This window comes from Ixodes scapularis, unplaced genomic scaffold, assembly GCF_016920785.2.
Source record: "Ixodes scapularis isolate PalLabHiFi unplaced genomic scaffold, ASM1692078v2 PGA_scaffold1__304_contigs__length_218370807, whole genome shotgun sequence".
In the NCBI taxonomy this organism is placed as follows: Eukaryota; Metazoa; Arthropoda; class Arachnida; order Ixodida; family Ixodidae; genus Ixodes; species Ixodes scapularis.
In genome coordinates this window covers 163455315-163481297 of record NW_024609846.1, presented here as the reverse complement: position 1 = coordinate 163481297, position 25983 = coordinate 163455315, and the positions used below count along the sequence as shown (strand labels likewise).

At 44.2% G+C, this 25983-nt stretch overlaps 1 protein-coding gene across 4 annotated transcripts in view; it reads left to right on the top strand.

Annotated features, from left to right (window-relative positions):
- Positions 1-25983, top strand: part of LOC8051728 (urease subunit alpha) — a 286808-nt gene that overhangs the window by 242267 nt on the left and 18558 nt on the right. For all 4 annotated transcript variants that reach the window (XM_042290983.1, XM_042290985.1, XM_042290986.1 and 1 more), the window contains 2 exons: positions 23049-23148; positions 23923-24029. In XM_042290983.1, coding sequence (XP_042146917.1) covers positions 23049-23148; positions 23923-24029 — 207 coding nt within the window. The remainder of the gene's footprint in view (positions 1-23048; positions 23149-23922; positions 24030-25983) is intronic.

The following is a 25983-nucleotide window of genomic DNA, read 5'->3' as shown; positions in this document are numbered from 1 at the left end:
TGTCGAGAAAACAAGTATACCATTTCCCGCACTACCGTAGCAAGGCGGTGGTAAGAGAGAATGTTGTTGCACAAACACGAGTGGTACTCGCGCTGTCGAAAGAGGCCTATGCACGATCTTTTTCGTATCCCTGATGATATTTATATAAGCATTCGAAGATGGCAATTGCATCGAATTATCATACACTGACCTCACCTTACCGGTATAAAAAAAAGGGGGGGGGGGTTGTTTTGGGAAGGTGATAATATTTATTCTAACTCAGGAGAGCTGCGGATCATAATAAAGTCGACTCGCTCATACCTGGAAAGCCTGTGGGGCCGGATCTATAGATATGAGTAAAATGTTTTATACAGGTTACAGGCTACTGAGAATTTATGATAGTGCAAACGATAGGCCGTCGTGATACCCATCTTACGACGGTGCCGTCTTCATTAGAAGCCAGAATTTCGGTTTGCTTCTTCCACCCTCCTGACGCCAGTGTTGTCCAATATTGGCTAAATCCGGTAAAGCGTTGATCGCACAGGCCTGTACTAAAATTTAAAGGGCCTCTATCAAGTTATTAAACAGTCACCAAGCAGAGGTAAAGACGAATAAATAAGCAAAATAGTCCAAAATAGGATGAACAACTTATGAGAGGATATATATGTTTCTAAGAGCAATGAAGAGATTAGGGAAAGCCACTTGATTGATATGTTTCGGAAGGAACTATCGACGACCCGAACCCTTTATTGCACGAGCCAATCCTTCCGCAGACACGGCTCCAGCAGCAGCGCGACCCCTGCAGCTGCCCCGGCCCCTCGATCTTCACCGACCGAGCGGCCTCGCGCCTGCAGAAAGCGTTCGGTCGCGCTGGCTTCCTCGCGAATTGAGCGTGCCTGCAAGGCGAACACCAGACATGTACAGATTACTCAAAAAAGGTAGTTAAGTTATTGAGTATCGATACCAGAAGTAATTGGAGTAGAGTAGAAATTACGCATTGGTAATAGTAATTGAGTAAACTACTAACTAATGTAAAAAAAGAAGCGAGTTACTTTGAAGTTACTTTCGAAGTTACTTTTTATATATGTGTGGTAGCAAAATGAACAGAAGTTTTGATCCGTGAAAAATCCTGCGAACCTAAAATTAATGCAGTAATTTTATGGTTTGCGTTTTCACCAAAATAGTTTATTTGCTCGCAGACGCAATTGTCTTTCAAAGTTCTTATCGCGGAGTTTTCCCCTTTTCCTCCTAAAGACATCCCCAGTCAAGCTAAAAAGACGTTCCACCGTGGCGCTGGATAGAACGGCAGCGTTGAATTTCAGAAACAGACTGTGCAGGGTCGGGTATGCGAGTGTCAGCATCTTTGGTGTCTATGACGAAACATGTGAAGTTTGTCTCGGCTAGAGGGTCTTTTATAACAAACTCGCCTCCTTTTTTTCTTTTTCTTCGGCAAGTTGAGATTGTTATGACTGGTTCCTCTTTATTCCCACGACGCTCGGAGAGTACGCTGAGTGAGCGCACCTGACCGTCATGGGGTAAAGTCTCGCGCCACGACGTTGAGATCATCCGGATGACTGCGCGTCTCGTTCCAATCCTAATGCTACGCCACAAAAAAAAAAAAAAAAAAAAAAAAAAAAAAAAAAAAAGTTTTTTTCGAAACGAAGTATGTTTCGCCACTGACGCCCGGTCCAACAAAATGTTCTCCCAATGGTGACTCGCAATCCTCGCCGGCGATTACGGTATCTTGACACGCCTGACAAATAAATCGTCCTCACCAAAGAGGAGGTCTCCCTGGCGTGGAAGTTCGGAAGGACGCGAAGGATTACGCGAACAAGCATCCTCGCTCGTAGAGTTGCAAGTCGAAGCGGGAACGTGCTTGCTCAAACGCACGGATTATCTGTGTCTGCGTTTGTGCGCGGGGGAGTCCGGCTTCGCAAGGGAGTATGCGCTGACGACGAGGCGACCATGGGAACAGTCGCCCAGGTGCAAGGTCATCCCAGTGGCGTCTCCAGTGGAACCCCCAAACCACTTGAGGCACTCACTAAAAACAAACAACACGCAAAAAAAAAAAAAAAAAAAAATCCTTGGAGCGTTTTTTTCTTGTTTTCTTTTTTTTTTTTTTACGGTTGCAGCTGAAGGCGCGGCGCCTGCGTGCGTTGAACGGATTAGGTTAATACCCGACCAAGGCTTGTTAAGCATCTCTTCCTGCGTTCGTGCGCGCCAGTGTTATGTTTTGGCTGCTCGTCGCCACCTTGGCCCAAGGACGCCTGTGATCAGACTTGTACACGTTACTGAAAAATAGTAAGGATTTACATTTACAATTACTCGAGGCTAAATTGTAATTTATTACAATTACAATTACCCTCCCATGAAAGTAACTGACCGTTACCCCAAAAAGTAATCCGTTACTTTCGTGGCGTTACTTTTAACATTATTGTCCTCAAGTAAGAAACAAAGGGAAAAGGGTTATTCAAGCTCTTATTGTTTCCACCTGTTCCACTTAATGACCTTGAGTGTTTTGAGCAACAGTTGGCTCTCGAAAGTCTCGTCAGACATTTTGAGTCATTTCTTACTGAAGATATCGACTGCTACGCTGAACACCCTTTGAACTGAGACACTGAATGGGTATGCCATATTGTGCCTCACGAATGCTTTATGCTCTTCATGGAGCTTCTTCAGCGAAGCAATGGAAGTACTATTCACCTCGAAGATGAGCAAAGCTTCGTCGTGGCAGCTGTTGCCTGATATTCGAGAGTTTTAGTAGATCCTTCCGTTACCTCCGATACCCGCGATAACGGTACCCCGATATCGATATGATGCATACGCAAAGACGGCGGCGAAGTATCGGATATCGTTATCGGAGTCATCGGACCGATCTACTAAAATTCTCCATTGTCTAAATCGCGAAGCTGTAGAAGTCATCAATAGCAAAACATAGTTGTAACAGTAAGGTGATAATTAAATAATAAATAAGGTTTGGCTCGATATTCTTCTTCCTTTGGTTCTGAACAGTTCGAGCCTCACTTGAGACGTTGGTGAATAAAAAAAAGTTTCCAGTATATAAATATAAGTAATAAAAGAAAAAGAAGGACACTCATAACAACAATTAATTAGAACGTCGGTTAAAACAAGGAACAGTGAATGCACGTTTGCCGTGTGTACCCTAATGGTGCCGTTCAAAAATGCACGGAGCACGGACCGACTGCAGTTTACTCCGGTGTTCTCCAGATAGACGTCCGCTGATGCCACGGGCAGCAAAGGGTAGAGTACTAAGTAAGCCGCGCTATGGCCCCACTCACGAATTTCACTCTCTGCTCAAGCCCAGAATATCAAGTCTACGTCAGTCACCATTATGTTTTATTTGTAAAAATATCTGCTTGAGATAAGATGCGTCCTGCTGGGGCAAAACAGGAAGAAGAAAGGAAGGCTATTGCCATTTTCTAAGTGCTCGCAAAAAGCTGACTCACAAAAAGGGTAGGGTAGACGGAGGGTTGTCTCGTGTTGGGGTGACATAATGAAAATGGTCGTAGTCACTATAACCCAGAAGGACATTGCTAATTCTTTTCAGTGCACTTACCGCCTCGAGCTTCTCGAAGAGGCGCACAATCACTTGGTGTCCTCCTCTCCCGGTCTTCGATCGTAAAGAAAAAAACAAAGGGACTAAAAAAAGCGGAAATACACCCCCCCCCCCCCCCTTTTCTTTTCTTTTTTAGAATTGTTCATTTGGATTTTTTGACATTGATGTTAGGGTCTAAAAACAAAAAAAGATAGATGCAGGGGCTTGGTGTTGCAAAAAAAGGCTTTGCAGAACTGAAGAGTGCCAAGCCTCCCTTGCGCTGGTCGATTAGCGTGACAGTGTCACTGCACTCGACTTTACAAAAATAAAAAAAAAATAAAAAAATACTTTATTTAGAATGGGGGGGGGGGTGGTTCTGACAAAAAAAATGTAACGGATTACAAGGAATCCGTTACGTCAAAAATGTAAGGGAATTACTTTAAAATTACTCTAGAAAATATGTAATTATTCCGTTACTAAATTACGGAAAAATGTAAGGGATTACAAGTAATTTCGTTACTTGTAACGGATTACGTACAAGTCTGCCTGTGATGAAGTTTCTACGGCTGCCGAATAGAAGAGCGTAGGAACGGAATGTGAGGGGGCCCCTTGTTCGGGAATGCCACTTCATTTGCCGGCAACTTATTTACTTCTGTGCTCAAACTTTTGTGATCAGCAAAATTAGTACTACATTTCGAAAGTAGTACTAATTTTGCTGCCTGCATGCTGTGAAACACATGAAACTAAAACCAAGGTTTGACTCGGTTCGGGGTTCTAGTCTTTGGGCAGGACGATTGCGCGTATGTCGAAAAAGTGGTCTTTTGATATAATTCGCGCCTTTTCTTGGCAGAGTAACCTTTCTTAAATGACCAGATTCTAATTCATTTCTGCCCAACTCACGTTTGCACTCGGCGGGACGCCATTTTACACACATGAAACTATCATAAAACCAAGGTTTGACTCGGCTCGGGGTTCTAGTCTTTGGGCAGGACGATTGCGCGTATGTCGAAAAAGTGGTCTTTCTGATATAATTCGCGCCTTTTCTTGGCAGAGTAACCTTTCTTAAATGACCAGATTCTAATTCATTTCTGCCGAAATCACGTTTGCACTCGGCGGGACGCCATTTTACACACATGAAACTATCATAAAACCAAGGTTTCACTCGGTTTGGGGTTCTAGTCTTTGGGCAGGACGATTGCGCGTATGTCGAAAAAGTGGTCTTTCTGATATAATTCGCGCCTTTTCTTGGCAGAGTAACCTTTCTTAAATGACCAGATTCTAATTCATTTCTGCCGAAATCACGTTTGCACTCGGCGGGACGCCATTTTACACACATGAAACTATCCTAAAACCAAGGTTTGACTGGGCTCGGGGTTCTAGTCTTTGGGCAGGACGATTGCGCGTATGTCGAAAAAGTGGTCTTTCTGATATAATTCGCGCCTTTTCTTGGCAGAGTAACCTTTCTTAAATGACCAGATTCTAATTCATTTCTGCCGAAATCACGTTTGCACTCGGCGGGACGCCATTTTACACACATGAAACTATCCTAAAACCAAGGTTTGACTCGGCTCGGGGTTCTAGTCTTTGGGCAGGACGATTGCGCGTATGTCGAAAAAGTGGTCTTTCTGATATAATTCGCGCCTTTTCTTGGCAGAGTAACCTTTCTTAAATGACCAGATTCTAATTCATTTATGCCGAAATCACGTTTGCACTCGGCGGAACGCCATTTTACACACATGAAACTATCCTAAAACCAAGGTTTGACTCGGCTCGGGGTTCTAGTCTTTGGGCAGGACGATTGCCCGTATGTCGAAAAAGTGGTCTTTCTGATATAATTCGCGCCTTTTCTTGGCAGAGTAACCTTTCTTAAATGACCAGATTCTAATTCATTTCTGCCGAAATCACGTTTGCACTCGGCGGGACGCCATTTTACACACATGAAACTATCCTAAAACCAAGGTTTGACTCGGCTCGGGGTTCTAGTCTTTGGGCAGGACGATTGCGCGTATGTCGAAAAAGTGGCCTTTCTGATGTAATTCGCGCCTTTTCTTGGCAGAGTAACCTAAGGCTTAAATGACCAGAGTCTAATTCATTTATGCCGAAATCGCGTTTGCACTCGGCGGGACGCTATTTTACACACATGAAACTATCCTAAAACCAAAGTTTGACTCGGCTCGGGGTTCTAGTCTTTGGGCAGGACGGTTGCGCGTATGTCGAAAAAGTGGTCTTTCTGATATAATTCGCGCCTTTTCTTGGCAGAGTAACCTTTCTTAAATGACCAGATTCTAATTCATTTATGCCGAAATCACGTTTGCACTCGGCGGGACGCCATTTTACACACATGAACCTATTATAAAACCAAGGTTTGACTCGGCTCGGGGTTCTAGTCTTTGGGCAGGACGATTGCGCGTATGTCGAAAAAGTGGTCTTTCTGATGTAATTCGCGCCTTTTCTTGGCAGAGTAACCTTTCTTAAATGACCAGATTCTAATTCATTTATGCCGAAATCGCGTTTGCACTCGGCGGGACGCCATTTTACACACATGAAAGTATCCTAAAACCAAGGTTTGACTCGGCTCGGGGATCTAGTCTTTGGGCAGGACGATTGCGCGTATGTCGAAAAAGTGGTCTTTCTGATATAATTCGCGCCTTTTCTTGGCAGAGTAACCTTTCTTAAATGACCAGATTCTAATTCATTTATGCCGAAATCCCGTTTGCACTCGGCGGGACGCCATTTTACACACATGAAAGTATCCTAAAACCAAGGTTTGACTCGGCTCGGGGTTCTAGTCTTTGGGCAGGACGATTGCGCGTATGTCGAAAAAGTGGTCTTTCTGATGTAATTCGCGCCTTTTCTTGGCAGAGTAACCTTTCTTAAATGACCAGATTCTAATTCATTTATGCCGAAATCGCGTTTGCACTCGGCGGGACGCCATTTTACACACATGAAACTATCCTAAAACCAAGGTTTGACTCGGCTCGGGGTTCTAGTCTTTGGGCAGGACGATTGCGCGTATGTCGAAAAAGTGGTCTTTCTGATATAATTCGCGCCTTTTCTTGGCAGAGTAACCTTTCTTAAATGACCAGATTCTAATTCATTTATGCCGAAATCCCGTTTGCACTCGGCGGGACGCCATTTTACACACATGAAACTATCCTAAAACCAAGGTTTGACTCGGCTCGGGGTTCTAGTCTTTGGGCAGGACGATTGCGCGTATGTCGAAAAAGTGGTCTTTCTGATGTAATTCGCGCCTTTTCTAGGCAGAGTAACCTTTCTTAAATGACCAGATTCTAATTCATTTATGCCGAAATCGCGTTTGCACTCGGCGGGACGCCATTTTACACACATGAAACTATCCTAAAACCAAGGTTTGACTCGGCTCGGGGTTCTAGTCTTTGGGCAGGACGATTGCGCGTATGTCGAAAAAGTGGTCTTTCTGATATAATTCGCGCCTTTTCTTGGCAGAGTAACCTTTCTTAAATGACCAGATTCTAATTCATTTATGCCGAAATCGCGTTTGCACTCGGCGGGACGCCATTTTACACACATGAAACTATCCTAAAACCAAGGTTTGACTCGGCTCGGGGTTCTAGTCTTTGGGCAGAACGATTGCGCGTATGTCGAAAAAGTGGTCTTTCTGATATAATTCGCGCCTTTTCTTGGCAGAGTAACCTTTCTTAAATGACCAGATTCTAATTCATTTATGCCGAAATCGCGTTTGCACTCGGCGGGACGCCATTTTACACACATGAAACTATCCTAAAACCAAGGTTTGACTCGGCTCGGGGTTCTAGTCTTTGGGCAGGACGATTGCGCGTATGTCGAAAAAGTGGTCTTTCTGATGTAATTCGCGTCTTTTCTTGGCAGAGTAACCTTTCTTAAATGACCAGATTCTAATTCATTTATGCCGAAATCCCGTTTGCACTCGGCGGGACGCCATTTTACACACATGAAACTATCCTAAAACCAAGGTTTGACTCGGCTCGGGGTTCTAGTCTTTGGGCAGAACGATTGCGCGTATGTCGAAAAAGTGGTCTTTCTGATATAATTCGCGCCTTTTCTTGGCAGAGTAACCTTTCTTAAATGACCAGATTCTAATTCATTTATGCCGAAATCGCGTTTGCAGTCGGCGGGACGCCATTTTACACACATGAAACTATCCTAAAACCAAGGTTTGACTCGGCTCGGGGTTCTAGTCTTTGGGCAGGACGATTGCGCGTATGTCGAAAAAGTGGTCTTTCTGATGTAATTCGCGCCTTTTCTTGGCAGAGTAACCTTTCTTAAATGACCAGATTCTAATTCATTTATGCCGAAATCCCGTTTGCACTCGGCGGGACGCCATTTTACACACATGAAACTATCCTAAAACCAAGGTTTGACTCGGCTCGGGGTTCTAGTCTTTGGGCAGGACGATTGCGCGTATGTCGAAAAAGTGGTCTTTCTGATATAATTCGCGCCTTTTCTTGGCAGAGTAACCTTTCTTAAATGACCAGATTCTAATTCATTTATGCCGAAATCCCGTTTGCACTCGGCGGGACGCCATTTTACACACATGAAACTATCCTAAAACCAAGATTTGACTCGGCTCGGGGTTCTAGTCTTTGGGCAGGACGATTGCGCGTATGTCGAAAAAGTGGTCTTTCTGATGTAATTCGCGCCTTTTCTTGGCAGAGTAACCTTTCTTAAATGACCAGATTCTAATTCATTTATGCCGAAATCGCGTTTGCACTCGGCGGGACGCCATTTTACACACATGAAACTATCCTAAAACCAAGATTTGACTCGGCTCGGGGTTCTAGTCTTTGGGCAGGACGATTGCGCGTATGTCGAAAAAGTGGTCTTTCTGATATAATTCGCGCCTTTTCTTGGCAGAGTAACCTTTCTTAAATGACCAGATTCTAATTCATTTATGCCGAAATCGCGTTTGCAGTCGGCGGGACGCCATTTTACACACATGAAACTATCCTAAAACCAAGGTTTGACTCGGCTCGGGGTTCTAGTCTTTGGGCAGGACGATTGCGCGTATGTCGAAAAAGTGGTCTTTCTGATGTAATTCGCGCCTTTTCTTGGCAGAGTAACCTTTCTTAAATGACCAGATTCTAATTCATTTATGCCGAAATCCCGTTTGCACTCGGCGGGACGCCATTTTACACACATGAAACTATCCTAAAACAAAGATTTGACTCCGCTCGGGGTTCTAGTCTTTGGGCAGGACGATTGCGCGTATGTCGAAAAAGTGGTCTTTCTGATGTAATTCGCGCCTTTTCTTGGCAGAGTAACCTTTCTTAAATGACCAGATTCTAATTCATTTATGCCGAAATCCCGTTTGCACTCGGCGGGACGCCATTTTACACACAAGAAACTATCCTAAAACCAAGGTTTGACTCGGCTCGGGGTTCTAGTCTTTGGGCAGGACGATTGCGCGTATGTCGAAAAAGTGGTCTTTCTGATATAATTCGCGCCTTTTCTTGGCAGAGTAACCTTTCTTAAATGACCAGATTCTAATTCATTTATGCCGAAATCCCGTTTGCACTCGGCGGGACGCCATTTTACACACATGAAACTATCCTAAAACCAAGGTTTGACTCGGCTCGGGGTTCTAGTCTTTGGGCAGAACGATTGCGCGTATGTCGAAAAAGTGGTCTTTCTGATATAATTCGCGCCTTTTCTTGGCAGAGTAACCTTTCTTAAATGACCAGATTCTAATTCATTTATGCCGAAATCGCGTTTGCAGTCGGCGGGACGCCATTTTACACACATGAAACTATCCTAAAACCAAGGTTTGACTCGGCTCGGGGTTCTAGTCTTTGGGCAGGACGATTGCGCGTATGTCGAAAAAGTGGTCTTTCTGATGTAATTCGCGCCTTTTCTTGGCAGAGTAACCTTTCTTAAATGACCAGATTCTAATTCATTTATGCCGAAATCCCGTTTGCACTCGGCGGGACGCCATTTTACACACATGAAACTATCCTAAAACCAAGGTTTGACTCGGCTCGGGGTTCTAGTCTTTGGGCAGGACGATTGCGCGTATGTCGAAAAAGTGGTCTTTCTGATATAATTCGCGCCTTTTCTTGGCAGAGTAACCTTTCTTAAATGACCAGATTCTAATTCATTTATGCCGAAATCCCGTTTGCACTCGGCGGGACGCCATTTTACACACATGAAACTATCCTAAAACCAAGATTTGACTCGGCTCGGGGTTCTAGTCTTTGGGCAGGACGATTGCGCGTATGTCGAAAAAGTGGTCTTTCTGATGTAATTCGCGCCTTTTCTTGGCAGAGTAACCTTTCTTAAATGACCAGATTCTAATTCATTTATGCCGAAATCGCGTTTGCACTCGGCGGGACGCCATTTTACACACATGAAACTATCCTAAAACCAAGATTTGACTCGGCTCGGGGTTCTAGTCTTTGGGCAGGACGATTGCGCGTATGTCGAAAAAGTGGTCTTTCTGATATAATTCGCGCCTTTTCTTGGCAGAGTAACCTTTCTTAAATGACCAGATTCTAATTCATTTATGCCGAAATCGCGTTTGCAGTCGGCGGGACGCCATTTTACACACATGAAACTATCCTAAAACCAAGGTTTGACTCGGCTCGGGGTTCTAGTCTTTGGGCAGGACGATTGCGCGTATGTCGAAAAAGTGGTCTTTCTGATGTAATTCGCGCCTTTTCTTGGCAGAGTAACCTTTCTTAAATGACCAGATTCTAATTCATTTATGCCGAAATCCCGTTTGCACTCGGCGGGACGCCATTTTACACACATGAAACTATCCTAAAACAAAGATTTGACTCCGCTCGGGGTTCTAGTCTTTGGGCAGGACGATTGCGCGTATGTCGAAAAAGTGGTCTTTCTGATGTAATTCGCGCCTTTTCTTGGCAGAGTAACCTTTCTTAAATGACCAGATTCTAATTCATTTATGCCGAAATCCCGTTTGCACTCGGCGGGACGCCAGTTTGCACACATGAAACTATCCTAAAACCAAGGTTTGACTCGGCTCGGGGTTCTAGTCTTTGGGCAGGACGATTGCGCGTATGTCGAAAAAGTGGTCTTTCTGATATAATTCGCGCCTTTTCTTGGCAGAGTAACCTTTCTTAAATGACCAGATTCTAATTCATTTATGCCGAAATCCCGTTTGCACTCGGCGGGACGCCATTTTACACACATGAAACTATCCTAAAACCAAGATTTGACTCGGCTCGGGGTTCTAGTCTTTGGGCAGGACGATTGCGCGTATGTCGAAAAAGTGGTCTTTCTGATGTAATTCGCGCCTTTTCTTGGCAGAGTAACCTTTCTTAAATGACCAGATTCTAATTCATTTATGCCGAAATCGCGTTTGCACTCGGCGGGACGCCATTTTACACACATGAAACTATCCTAAAACCAAGATTTGACTCGGCTCGGGGTTCTAGTCTTTGGGCAGGACGATTGCGCGTATGTCGAAAAAGTGGTCTTTCTGATATAATTCGCGCCTTTTCTTGGCAGAGTAACCTTTCTTAAATGACCAGATTCTAATTCATTTATGCCGAAATCGCGTTTGCAGTCGGCGGGACGCCATTTTACACACATGAAACTATCCTAAAACCAAGGTTTGACTCGGCTCGGGGTTCTAGTCTTTGGGCAGGACGATTGCGCGTATGTCGAAAAAGTGGTCTTTCTGATGTAATTCGCGCCTTTTCTTGGCAGAGTAACCTTTCTTAAATGACCAGATTCTAATTCATTTATGCCGAAATCCCGTTTGCACTCGGCGGGACGCCATTTTACACACATGAAACTATCCTAAAACCAAGGTTTGACTCGGCTCGGGGTTCTAGTCTTTGGGCAGGACGATTGCGCGTATGTCGAAAAAGTGGTCTTTCTGATATAATTCGCGCCTTTTCTTGGCAGAGTAACCTTTCTTAAATGACCAGATTCTAATTCATTTATGCCGAAATCGCGTTTGCACTCGGCGGGACGCCATTTTACACACATGAAACTATCCTAAAACCAAGGTTTGACTCGGCTCGGGGTTCTAGTCTTTGGGCAGGACGATTGCGCGTATGTCGAAAAAGTGGTCTTTCTGATATAATTCGCGCCTTTTCTTGGCAGAGTAACCTTTCTTAAATGACCAGATTCTAATTCATTTATGCCGAAATCGCGTTTGCACTCGGCGGGACGCCATTTTACACACATGAAACTATCCTAAAACCAAGGTTTGACTCGGCTCGGGGTTCTAGTCTTTGGGCAGGACGATTGCGCGTATGTCGAAAAAGTGGTCTTTCTGATATAATTCGCGCCTTTTCTTGGCAGAGTAACCTTTCTTAAATGACCAGATTCTAATTCATTTATGCCGAAATCACGTTTGCACTCGGCGGGACGCTATTTTACACACATGAAACTATCGTAAAACCAAGCTTTGACTCGGCTCGGGGTTCTAGTCTTTGGGCAGGACGATTGCGCGTATGTCGAAAAAGTGGTCTTTCTGATATAATTCGCGCCTTTTCTTGGCAGAGTAACCTTTCTTAAATGACCAGATTCTAATTCATTTATGCCGAAATCACGTTTGCACTCGGCGGGACGCCATTTTACACCCATGAAACTATCCTAAAACCAAAGTTTGACTCGGCTCGGGGTTCTAGTCTTTGGGCAGGACGATCGCGCGTATGTCGAAAAAGTGGTCTTTCCGATATAATTCGCGCCTTTTCTTGGCAGAGTAACCTTTCTTAAATGACCAGATTCTAATTTATTTCTGCCGAAATCACGTTTGCACTCGGCGGGACGCCATTTTACACACATGAAACTATCCTAAAACCAAGGTTTGTCTCGGCTCGGGGTTCTAGTCTTTGGGCAGGACGATTGCGCGTATGTCGAAAAAGTGGCCTTTCTGATATAATTCGCGCCTTTTCTTGGCAGAGTAACCTTTCTTAAATGACCAGATTCTAATTTATTTCTGCCGAAATCACGTTTGCACTCGGCGGGACGCCATTTTACACACATGAAACTATCCTAAAACCAAGGTTTGACTCGGCGCGGGGTTCTAGTCTTTGGGCAGGACGATTGCGCGTATGTCGAAAAAGTGGCCTTTCTGATATAATTCGCGCCTTTTCTTGGCAGAGTAACCTTTCTTAAATGACCAGATTCTAATTTATTTCTGCCGAAATCACGTTTGCACTCGGCGGGACGCCATTTTACACACATGAAACTATCCTAAAACCAAGGTTTGACTCGGCTCGGGGTTCTAGTCTTCGGGCAGGACGATTGCGCGTATGTCGAAAAAGTGGCCTTTCTGATATAATTCGCGCCTTTTCTTGGCAGAGTAACCTTTCTTAAATGACCAGATTCTAATTCATTTATGCCGAAATCACGTTTGCACTCGGCGGGACGCCATTTTACACACATGAAACTATCGTAAAACCAAGCTTTGACTCGGCTCGGGGTTCTAGTCTTTGGGCAGGACGATTGCGCGTATGTCGAAAAAGTGGTCTTTTTGATATAATTCGCGCCTTTTCTTGGCAGAGTAACCTTTCTTAAATGACCAGATTCTAATTCATTTATGCCGAAATCACGTTTGCACTCGGCGGGACGCCATTTTACACATATGAAACTATCCTAAAACCAAAGTTTGACTCGACTCGGGGTTCTAGTCTTTGGGCAGGACGATTGCGCGTATGTCGAAAAAGTGGTCTTTCCGATATAATTCGCGCCTTTTCTTGGCAGAGTAACCTTTCTTAAATGACCAGATTCTAATTTATTTCTGCCGAAATCACGTTTGCACTCGGCGGGACGCCATTTTACACACATGAAACTATCCTAAAACCAAGGTTTGACTCGGCTTGGGGTTCTAGTCTTTGGGCAGGACGATTGCGCGTATGTCGAAAAAGTGGCCTTTCTGATATAATTCGCGCCTTTTCTTGGCAGAGTAACCTTTCTTAAATGACCAGATTCTAATTTATTTCTGCCGAAATCACGTTTGCACTCGGCGGGACGCCATTTTACACACATGAAACTATCCTAAAACCAAGGTTTGACTCGGCTCGGGGTTCTAGTCTTTGGGCAGGACGATTGCGCGTATGTCGAAAAAGTGGCCTTTCTGATATAATTCGCGCCTTTTCTTGGCAGAGTAACCTTTCTTAAATGACCAGATTCTAATTTATTTCTGCCGAAATCACGTTTGCACTCGGCGGGACGCCTTTTTACACACATGAAACTATCCTAAAACCAAGGTTTTACTCGGCTCGGGGTTCTAGTCTTCGGGCAGGACGATTGCGCGTATGTCAAAAAAGTGGCCTTTCTGATATAATTCGCGCCTTTTCTTGGCAGAGTAACCTTTCTTAAATGACCAGATTCTAATTCATTTATGCCGAAATCACGTTTGCACTCGGCGGGACGCTATTTTACACACATGAAACTATCGTAAAACCAAGGTTTGACTCGGCTCGGGGTTCTAGTCTTTGGGCAGGACGGTTGCGCGTATGTCGAAAAAGTGGTCTTTCTGATATAATTCGCGCCTTTTCTTGGCAGAGTAACCTTTCTTAAATGACCAGATTCTAATTCATTTATGCCGAAATCACGTTTGCACTCGGCGGGACGCCATTTTACACACATGAACCTATTATAAAACCAAGGTTTGACTCGGCTCGGGGTTCTAGTCTTTGGGCAGGACGATTGCGCGTATGTCGAAAAAGTGGTCTTTCTGATGTAATTCGCGCCTTTTCTTGGCAGAGTAACCTTTCTTAAATGACCAGATTCTAATTCATTTATGCCGAAATCGCGTTTGCACTCGGCGGGACGCCATTTTACACACATGAAACTATCCTAAAACCAAGGTTTGACTCGGCTCGGGGTTCTAGTCTTTGGGCAGGACGATTGCGCGTATGTCGAAAAAGTGGTCTTTCTGATATAATTCGCGCCTTTTCTTGGCAGAGTAACCTTTCTTAAATGACCAGATTCTAATTCATTTATGCCGAAATCGCGTTTGCACTCGGCGGGACGCCATTTTACACACATGAAACTATCCTAAAACCAAGGTTTGACTCGGCTCGGGGTTCTAGTCTTTGGGCAGGACGATTGCGCGTATGTCGAAAAAGTGGTCTTTCTGATATAATTCGCGCCTTTTCTTGGCAGAGTAACCTTTCTTAAATGACCAGATTCTAATTCATTTATGCCGAAATCGCGTTTGCACTCGGCGGGACGCCATTTTACACACATGAAACTATCCTAAAACCAAGGTTTGACTCGGCTCGGGGTTCTAGTCTTTGGGCAGGACGATTGCGCGTATGTCGAAAAAGTAGTCTTTCTGATATAATTCGCGCCTTTTCTTGGCAGAGTAACCTTTCTTAAATGACCAGATTCTAATTCATTTATGCCGAAATCACGTTTGCACTCGGCGGGACGCCATTTTACACACATGAAACTATCGTAAAACCAAGCTTTGACTCGGCTCGGGGTTCTAGTCTTTGGGCAGGACGATTGCGCGTATGTCGAAAAAGTGGTCTTTCTGATATAATTCGCGCCTTTTCTTGGCAGAGTAACCTTTCTTAAATGACCAGATTCTAATTCATTTATGCCGAAATCACGTTTGCACTCGGCGGGACGCCATTTTACACACATGAAACTATCCTAAAACCAAAGTTTGACTCGGCTCGGGGTTCTAGTCTTTGGGCAGGACGATTGCGCGTATGTCGAAAAAGTGGGCTTTCCGATATAATTCGCGCCTTTTCTTGGCAGAGTAACCTTTCTTAAATGACCAGATTCTAATTTATTTCTGCCGAAATCACGTTTGCACTCGGCGGGACGCCATTTTACACACATGAAACTATCCTAAAACCAAGGTTTGACTCGGCTCGGGGTTCTAGTCTTTGGGCAGGACGATTGCGCGTATGTCGAAAAAGTGGTCTTTCTGATATAATTCGCGCCTTTTCTTGGCAGAGTAACCTTTCTTAATTGACCAGATTCTAATTTATTTATGCCGAAATCACGTTTGCACTCGGCGGGACGCTATTTTACACACATGAAACTATCCTAAAACCAAGGTTTGACTCGGCTCGGGGTTCTAGCCTTTGGGCAGGACGATTCCGCGTATGTCGAAGAAGTGGTCTTTCCGATATAATTCCCGGGTTTCTTGGCTGTTGGAACTTTTTTTTGATGACCCGACTCTATTTTATTTACACAGAAATTGCGTTTGCACTCGTCGTGACACTCTTGTGCAACGTGGAACTATCGTATATCTAGGGTGTATACTTTCTGGTGTTTATTTATGACGAAAATCGGCGGATGTTTATCAGTGTTTATTTATTTCTAGAATACCAGTGGTTTTCGCTGAATTCTCTCGTGCAGGTGCTAAAACGGAGATTATCGGGAGGAAAAATTGCGAACGTAAACAACCACTGAAGACGAAGAACAGTTCAAATTTTATTTACATCTTTTAGAGAATCTCTTTCACATAATTCTCCCGTTCTGACTTGTATAGGACTAGGGCATTGAGGAGGTTGTCATCTCAAGAGAACAAGAGCACCGGCTGTAGCTGGCTCTCGGTCCACTAATAGTAATCTTCAAGGTCGATGACCCAGGAGGGTCGCTGGCCTTAAGGAACAGTAGAAGAAAGCTACTGTTCTCAAAGAGTCCAAGAACACGTAGGTCACAAAAGAAAGACAGGCAAAATGCATGATTCCGGGCAAGATAATGTGTTTGACGAAAGTTCGTGTTGGACTTTTTAAGTGAAAAAAAAAACGACAAAAACATTGCTAGAGAAAAATTATATGGAAACCGGGGTATTTTTGTTTTGAACGATTTTTTTATTTCCGTCGCCGGCGGATGTTTATCGGTTAAAACTACAAGATTTATTAGTGAAAAAAAAAGAAAAAAAAAAAGAAACCAGCGTTTGCTCGAAAATATGTAAAAACCGGTGTTTTTGGGCTTTAACCGATTTCATACTTTCGACACCGGCGAATGCGAATCGGTGTTTTTCGGTTAAAACAGGAAAATATATATATAAGGTTTGACACAGCTAGGAGTTCTAGCCTTTGGGTATAGGAATGCGCGTTCATCGAAAAACTGGGATTTCAGATCCATATCTCGCCTTTTTAGCTGTCTTACCGAGGTTTGAACCCCACGAGGGGTTCAAACCTCGTGCGGTATCTGCGTGTTTTGCCACTTTCCACGCAGCGGCCACGTGTAAGACGGTGGTACATTTTAATGGAACTAAGATACAGATAAAATAACTATTAATTCTAAACCCGGGCTCAAACCTTGAGTACTGTGACTGTGGTATTATAGGCTTTGTTTATGTAAAAGTGATGGTTAAGAAGTTTTTTTCTCATGTGTTAATACGGCGTACCACAATCTTCAATATGCTATTTGCAAGCCGTAAACAGGTTGCGCAGCATTCCCTTTAAATATTCGGAGCAATGGCGGTCTACTTTAAAGTTAAATAAACTAAAAATGAAAGCTACTAAAAGATAGCTGAGTCCCTTGGCAACCTGTTACTGATGAGTGCAATCCAGTATGGGAGGACGTTTTCTGTAGAACAACGATCTTTCATTAAAACTCGGTCTTTTTCTTCGGGTCTTGCCATAGACGCAATGTAAATATTTTTGATCGTCATTTGGCTGTGTATAACGTGATCGTACGATTTCTAAATTTTTCCCAAAAAGTTCGGACACCGCACCTAACACAACCTTAATGAGTGCAAAGCGATTATTGGCCGAGTTTTTGAGTAAGTGAATATAAACGGCTTTCGCCCATTGAGTTACGGTGGCCCCCACTTTTGGTAGCCGATAGATGGCGCAAGTTGTAGGGACGCGCCGATGTCCACCAATCTTGGGGTTGTTCAGCAGAATCTCGCCCCAGAATCAAGGAGTGCGCGTGTTCTTTTTTCTGATTCGGATATCTCTTTCCATTTCCCTCAAATGGAGTATTTGTTCAGCAAAACTAGGTTTCGCAGCAGTATACTTTCCAAAACAATGCGTCGTGTGAAATAATATTAAGACACAAAGGAATAGATAATAAACGCCACAGCGTAAGAGGGGATTCTTTATTCGTCCTTATCTATATGTTTTCAAGTGGTTCGACCTTCTGCAATCGTTTGGGTACAAACCAGCCCAGTTTGTGAACTTACTAGAGAAGCGTGATTGTTCTTTGGCACGGCTTGCAAAGTGTGCGCATAATCGAGTTCTATGTTTTCAGGATATATGGGGTGTCGCATTTAATATGCACAATGCTTTAAAAACAACAATTGTGCACTCTATCACTATAAAAACCAGCAGCATGTGTTCAGGAAATCTCTTGAGAAAGTACCATGAGGCAGTTTTATTTTTTTTTTATTTTCAACACGAAATGCGTTTATGGATTTTACTACACGAGCGAAGTGTCATGGTTGATCGTGATAAAGGAGCACTGCACAGATGTCAAGGCCACATAAAGCATACAGAGTACATAGTCGCCAGTGCATAAGCATTCAAAAAGGGGGCAGGTTTAGTCATATTTTCTCATACATTATCGTAATTAGGCGTAATTGAGTTTAAGGAGCGAAATTTACCATGCGGCTCAGTGAGAACGAAACCCCGGACCGTGCGACCCGCAGCCAGACGCTGTTGCTCGGCGCCACTAGAGAGGGGGCCAGAGAGAGCGCAAACAGCAGGGTCAAGTACAACTCACGGGACCCTGTTTGAACAGGCGACCACCGGCGCGCGCAGCTTGCTCCCTTCTGACGAAGTGCACTCATTAAGTGGTCCCACAACGTTACGATGCAGATTATAACGCAATAACAAATATGCACAAATTACTCAAAAAAGGTAGTTAAGTTAAGTTACTGAGTATCGACGCCAAAAATAATTGGAGTAGAGTAGAAATTACGCATTTGTAATAGTAATTGAGTAAACTACTAACTACTGTAAAAAGTAGCGAGTTACTTTGAAGTTACTTTCGAAGTTACTTTCTTACATTTTTGTGGTAGCAAAATGAACAGCAGTTTTGATCAATGAAAAACCCTGCGAGCCTAAAATAAATGCAGTCTATCTATGGCTTGCGTTTTCGCGAAAATAGTTTATTCGCTCGCAGAAGCAATTGACTTTCAAAGTTCTTGATAGGAGAGTTTTCCCCTTTTCCTTCTATGGACGTCCCCAACCAAGCTAGATAGACGTTCCACCGACGGGCTGGATGGAACGGCAGCGTTGAATTTGAGAAACAGGCTCTGCAGGGTCGGGTAAGCGAGTGTCGGCACCTTAGGTGTCCATGACTAACCGCCGAATTCAGAAACCTCACTCAAACTACACTCAAACTGAAGGGCCCCTCCACTTCCTCGAGAAAGGCGCGAGGGCCGGCGCTGGCCAATCGCGAGGACGGATCCGCCGTCGCGATTGGCCAGCGCCGGCCCTCGCGCCTTCCTCGAGGAAGTGGAGGGGCCCTTCAGTTTGAGTGTAGTTTGAGTGAGGTTTCTGAATTCGGCGGTAAATATGTGAGGTTTGCCTCGGGTAGAGGATCTTTTATAACAAACTTTCCTCCTTTTTTCTTTTTTCTTCGTCAAGTTGAGATTGTTATGACTGGCCCCTCTTTATTCCGACGTCGTTCTGAGAGTACGCTGAGCGAGTGCGCCAGACCGTCAAGGATTCAAGTCTCGCGCCACGACGATGAGATCATCCGGACGACTGCGCGTCCTGTTGTAGTGCTAGTGCTACGCTACTGAAAAAAAAATTGTTTTGGTTTAAAGGGACCATGAAGGCAGTTTCGAAGTTTTATTCGACGATTGAAATGGATGTCTGGCACGTCTCAGATACTGTTGACCAAGTTCTAGCCCGAACAGAAGTTTGGGTGCCGCACCAATCAAGTAAACAGGCGCGGTGATAATATAATAATAGCGCCGGGAACGATGCCTGAGACCCCACCGAGGCGGCGGCAGAAAGGTGAACCAAAGTGCGCCGAAGCGTGACGACAACGGGCTCCTCGTCTGGCGATTGGTTCAAACGATAGACGCGCTCTTGGTTTCGATTTCGGTGGTGAGATGTGATGAAAAAAGTTTATTTGAACGCTGGATAATATTTTGAAGTTGTAGTTCGGAATTAATAGGTTTCATACCGTGTTTAAAAGCATAATCTGAAGCAATCCCTCCGTTTGTCACTGGTTGAACGCATCCCGCACTGCTACCTCGGGCGCGTAACAAGCATCGAGCAGCCATGGACCAAAAAAAGAAAAAGAGGTACGAGCACCGGGGGCGGCGGACTTTTGGTTTTGCTTTCGTGCGTCGTCTCGTGTTCGCTTTGCGAACTGGTGTCTCACCAATCATGCCGCGTTTATGTGCACTAGTAGGTTGCGCGAAAGGTCGGCTAAAGACGTGCGGTCGATCGGGCGACGTTAGTCTGCATAAACTGCCGACCGATGCAGCAATGCGCAGCATTGCTGCATCGGTTGCCAATCCAGAGTTCTGCGTCCTTAGCAGCATCTCCCGTTCAGTCGGCGTGAGGTCGCTGAACGGGAGCTGAAACTCGTTGGCGAGCGCGGCGTTGTTCGTCCATTTCTTTCAGGTTTTCTTCACAGACCGGCATGCACTAGAGCGAACCACGGGAACCACACTGATGCGTGTTTCACATGCAGCAGTTTTGGCCCTAGAGCGGCACGATTTCTGCCGTCGCGGCGCTCGTGCCGCTGAACCACTGGTGCTGGCCAGAGCGCCGCGACGGCAGAAATCGAGCCGCTCTAGGGCCAAAACCGCTGCATGTAAAACAGGCTTGAGTGTGCACTGAATCCTACCGATGCCGACAGTGCTCCCTGACGTCACTTCTCTTTCCAGAGGCGAACAAGGGAAGAAATCTGAATGTTTTTTTCGGTTTCGCAAATGCATTTGCAGGTACAGAAATAAGAGTAACAGCATTCTAGAAAAAATTGTGTGGCATGCCAGGACCCCAATGCTTCCAAAAACACCTTCTTTAAAAAAAAAATTAAATTGCCTTCATGGTTCCTTTAACAGATGATGAACTGAAGTAAACTTCGCCGCTGACGCCGGGTCCAACAAAATGATCTCACAAGGGTAACTCGCAATCCTCCCCGGCGACTACAATATTCTGACGCGCCTGACACGCCTGACAAGTAAATCGTTTTTAACAAAGAGGAGGTCTTCCTTACATGGATGGTCGGAAGGACGTGAACGGATTATCCGTGATGGGGTTTGTGCGCGGGGGAGTCCGGCTTTGCAAAGGCGTATGCGCTGACGACAAGGCGACCATGGGAACAGGCGCCCAGCTGCGAGGTCATTCCAGTGGCGCTTCCCGTGTAACCTACCGCTTGAGTCTGAACTCACTAAAGACAGACAACACGAAAACAATAACAACTCTCGGAGTGTCCCCGTCTTTCATGGTTGCAGCTGGAAACGCGGCGCCTGCGTGCATTACCGGATTAGGTCAATACCCGACCAAGGGTTCTTAAGCATCTCTTTCTGCGTTCGTGCGTGCCGGTGTTATGTTTTGGCTGCTCGTCGCCACCTTGGCCCAAGGACGCCTTCCCGAAGAAGGGGGCCCCTTGTTCGGGAATGCCGCTTTATCTGCCAGCGTCTTATTCATATATGCGCTCAAACTTTCGTGATGGGCAAAATTAGCACTATATAATTTCGAAAGTAGTTAGTAATTTGAGTAGAAATTACCTGAAGAAAGTAGTTAAATTAAACTGCTAATTACCCAAATCAAGTTGTAATTGGAAGTTACCAAGTTACTCGAAAAAGTAGTTAAACTACAGTAGTTTGAGTAGAGTAGTTGAACTACGTCCAAGTCTGCAAATATCACAATGGGTGTATGACGTAACAACTCAGCAGCATCAGTCAATTGAATTGATAGATCATCGAGCTTGATAAACCCCTCTACCCCCTCGCGATTCCTTTGGATACAAAAGGGGCTTTTCGCAGATCGAAGAACACTAAGGTCTCAAAGTGCTCCAAGCTCTGAACGCAGCCTCAAACAAGCAGAACTAAAATACTTTACCAAGATAATGCATTGTACTTCGCTCACTTACATTAGACAACGTGCCTGCAGCGTGAATTCCTCGTCGAGTGGTCTCGAAACCCCCATCCGAGAGAACTTATGGACATCGCGCTGTCGACGCTGTTAACCCTTTCTCTTTGCGTGGCGAAAGAGAGGGTTGCCGCCGACGTACCGGAATACCGGATTCACCAAAACAGAGAAGAGTGTGACCATGATTGTAAACCTGAGACTGGGGCAGAAAAGAGAACACAACAGAAGGTAGTAAAAGAGGAGGCAACGTCTCAAACTCAGCTGCAAAGTTTATTTCCAACGCGCTTTATATACCCCATCTCCAACGCCGTCTCTACAAAAAAAAAAAAAAAAAAAAATACACAGATGACAAGAGGACAGTGACACTTGGGTAAACCTTCTCTTATCTCCCTTGACCTCGGCTGTGGGACACTCACACAAAGGGTCTCATTCTAGCATAACCACCGCCACCCGGCGAACGTAGGTGAAATCACTACTAAACACAAAGAAAGGGTTTGGCCTTCAAAGGTGCGTTTCCTCTAACAAATCACTCAGTCCAAAGAAACAATACTATACACTGCTAGCAGCCCGACAACGAAAAGTGTCTTCGTTGTCTCGACAGATTTACAATAGATGGCGGCCACCACCCCTCCTAATTCAAAGTGAAAAATACTGAGACTGTGCGCGTTTAGCCGTTGCGACTACTTAAATGCTTACGGTTTTATGGCCATTGGATTTTGTCTCACTCAGATATATTTCCTAGCAAATTATTTGCAGAAAGCGCGATAACCTCTCATTTTAAGACACTCCTCGTTCGCTTTATGTGCATGATCGTTTTCGTTTTTTAGGGTTCTGGTACAATGGGAGAGAGGGTAATGTAACTATCATTCTATAACCCCCCCAAAAAAACAGAAGACCGAAAAACAGAAAACATCATATTTAGGTAGTTGCAACATAATATTCTTTGCTTGCTTCTTTTTCCCAGCGTAAGAAAAATGCCCGCGAATAAAAGAAAGTACTACCTGACAGCGCGCCTGCTCTAATCGCGGAACAAGGGCGCGTTTCACGTATTGTTTTTCCAGTTTTTATAGACCAGTAAAAATAAGCTTTTGAAACGTCCTATGCTAGAAATGCCTCAATCGATTATTTCTCGAGTTGATTTGGAACTTTTGAGTGAAACCCCGGCCTTTAAATGGACATTTAGAAAGCTTGCCAATCAGTCTTACTTAGTAATCTATTAGGTTCGATAAAAAATACGTCCTCTCGCGAGACGCTTTCCAACGACACGCAGTTCATTTTCTTTGCGTAGAACACTGTATTCTTAGAGCTCGGGGGTTGTTAACTGGGGAAGCCTATAACGGGATAACAAATATGTTTTTATTAATCTAGCAGCGGACATATTTCTGTGTTGAAGAGTTCCAAATTTTCGCATTTTGTGCGGTCTGCTTTAATTAAACATAATATTAGCGTGCTACATCGCAGTATTTATACCATTCATAAGATATTAATAAATATTTTCTGCATGACCATCCCAGAACTTTAATATGTTTTTCGTGGTGTAGCCAGGAAAAATGGCAGACCTCGTGCTCTGGAAGCCGGCGTTGTTTGGTGCAAAGCCTGAGCTTGTGATCAAGGGAGGGCAGATCATCAGTGCACAGATAGGTTTGTACTGTCTACCTATTACTCTTATCACCTGGGGATTAGGGTGCACTCAAGGGCCTAGCATATAAAGGCGCGTTGCCGAAGGACACTCTGAAAACGACGGTCATGCCGAAGTCATTCGCTGACTGAAACTGTACAAGTAGTAAAGCTATACGGGACAATTATTCAAGAAAAATGGTTCCCCAAACACAAAGCGGCTGAGCGAGAGGCACGGTTCACGGGGCCTGTGTCATCGTCGACTGGAGAGACAAAAAGGTCGCGAATGGGGGTTAGAGGAAAAGACCACGCATCTTTTGTCCGTCGAGTCGACGAGTGAACTCGGGCGCACGCAGGCAAGCTACCCGCGCAGGTGTTCATTGTTCGAGCCCCTACTCGTTTTGACCTTCTCATATGAAACTTCTTAAAATAACCCCTCTCAAAACGCCCTTCTCGTTTGTACCCGCCGCATTTGACCCGTTCTCGTTTCATCCTTCGTATTTTATCCTTTAGGAAACTTAAAAAAAAAAAAAAAGCTAAATATCTAAGTGTCGGCGTTGTCTTGGTAGCCACATGTCTGCGAAAATGATTCGTCAAGTTCCCTCCAGTCAATCACAAACACGCGCGCGCACGTACAGCTGGTGAGCCTCTAACAACACCTTAATCATCGCATATATTACTTTTAACTCCGAAACGCCCTGCTAGTTTATGGTTTCTTCCATCAACGACTTTAGTGTCTAAGGTTATTGATGGGTGTATTTTCATTTGTGCCATACTGAGCTTAGGTTTCTTTACTAGGTCTGGCAAATGCCTCCATCCCAAATGCAGAACCTATGATGCTACGGAAAATGTTTGGTGCCTGTGGAATCTCAACTAGGAAAAACTCAGCTGTCTTCGTGTCGCAGGTAAGCGTTAACCTTCTTTCACAAAAAAAAAAGAAAAAAAAATATATATTTGAAGAGCACAAAATATAAAGAAGTAATAGACCCTTTTGAGAATTGCGTGCCATAGTAGTTTATTCACTAATTTTCGGAGTCTGCCATTGTTAGGCATACCTTCTGGGCTATGTTGAACACGAGAACCGAGCTAACGCTTGGCGATGATGGGCTCTGCTCATATTGAGATTGAGTGCAGCTTCATCGTTCGGCGAGAACTCGGATTTAACAATACGCTTCGTGCCCGAGAAATGGTGACCACCGGTGTTGCTCGATGCGTTTTTGAAAAAGTTATATATAAAAGAAGGGGTTGTGTAGTTTAGTTTGGAATGGAAAACGCGGATCGGAATGTGTATTTTGAATAGCCTAACGATATATAGTATTGCCCCCCCCCCTTTTTTTTGTGATAACTTAACCACTCTTTTGAAATTTTTTAAAAGAAATAGTTTTCTTGATATAAATTAATAAGTGGAGCAAGGTGAAATGCTACGTTATGGCTGCTTGAGTTTTCCTACCTAGTTCTGTTGCTTGTTATAAATAGATCAAAATATAAACATTCCTATTAATTTTTCTAGTAAATGTCTGACGCATGGCCCCTTTTGTCATGAAACTAAACTGATTTGGAATATTTTATGCCAGGAATAAGAAAATTCCAAATATCGTACCGTCGACGTTTTTATAGACCTATTGGAAGTGTTGTATCTTAGGATTCATCGTAAATGGTGCTTACTAAATAATATACGCCTCTAGGCCTCTGCATGTGTATCGACTGGTTCAACTATAGTTTAATTTAATTTCATAAACTAATTTATACAACCTTTTATATGTTGTCAAAAGATAAAAATAGACGTAATGTGAACCCGCTTTAATAAAATGTCCGTTTTTACTTTGATATTTTTTTGGTGTACCCATTTTGTTCATAAAGGGAAATCGGTGGCCGAGTGTCTTGATGCACCACAGCTTGGAGCTAAAGCTCGTGCTGCAGAACAGAGGGGTTCTGGGTTCAATCCCCCCTCCGGGAGTGATTATAATATGACTACCTCTGTTTTGGCTTTCTGAAACTTCGGGTATGTCTTCGCAATAGGCCTTAACATATATATTTTGACCACAACTTTCTTGCAGATGACTTTTGTGCCATGTTCTATGTTTTGTTTTGAATAGAACATTGAAGATTATTCATTTGTAGTTCTTAAAGTACTTAGTGACTTAGTCCTATCGCTAATCTACCCACGGTAACATGTCGACATTTCTACGCACCAAAGTGAGCCTGCAGTTTTGTCCATATTTAGCGGAGGTATTTTAACGCTTCGAAATTAATTGAGGATTACCGTACGCCAACAGACGGGAGTATCTAAAGATGCCATCCCTCCCTGTTGAAAGAGGACTTGGCAAAATCTTGACACACATTGAGCAACAGCTCACCACACGCGAAGCATGAGCAATAAGCTTAGAAGACTCATTTCACTTAGTTTTTTTTTTGTAATAAGCAGTAGATAATTTCCTAAAAGCAATATTTTAATTGATTGCGACGTCCAGTTTGTCCTTTCTCTTAAGCTTCATTCTTTGGAAATTCGAGCTATTGGCCGTCAGGAATCTTCGTGGTGCCGTGTTTAGTTAGCCCCCAGGAATTCTCTCCTTTATGACCCTGAGTTTAGCATCCACAGAAACTGCTCTTGGGCACAAACTTGAGCTCAAATTACTGACACAACCCGCCAAAAAGTTTCAACCAGACGTGCGAAGCAATTTCGGCCACAGCACGTCACTATTTCTCATCGCAGCAGCGCTGTCAGGGGGCATGGCTGACCTCAAAACATCCACCTCTCCTTTCTTTTTCACGGAGATAAAACCTCCTCTGTCAGTCATTTTTTTTTTCGGGCATGCTGGATGGTCTGGCTGTGAGGGGGGGGGGGGGGGGACTCTCTCC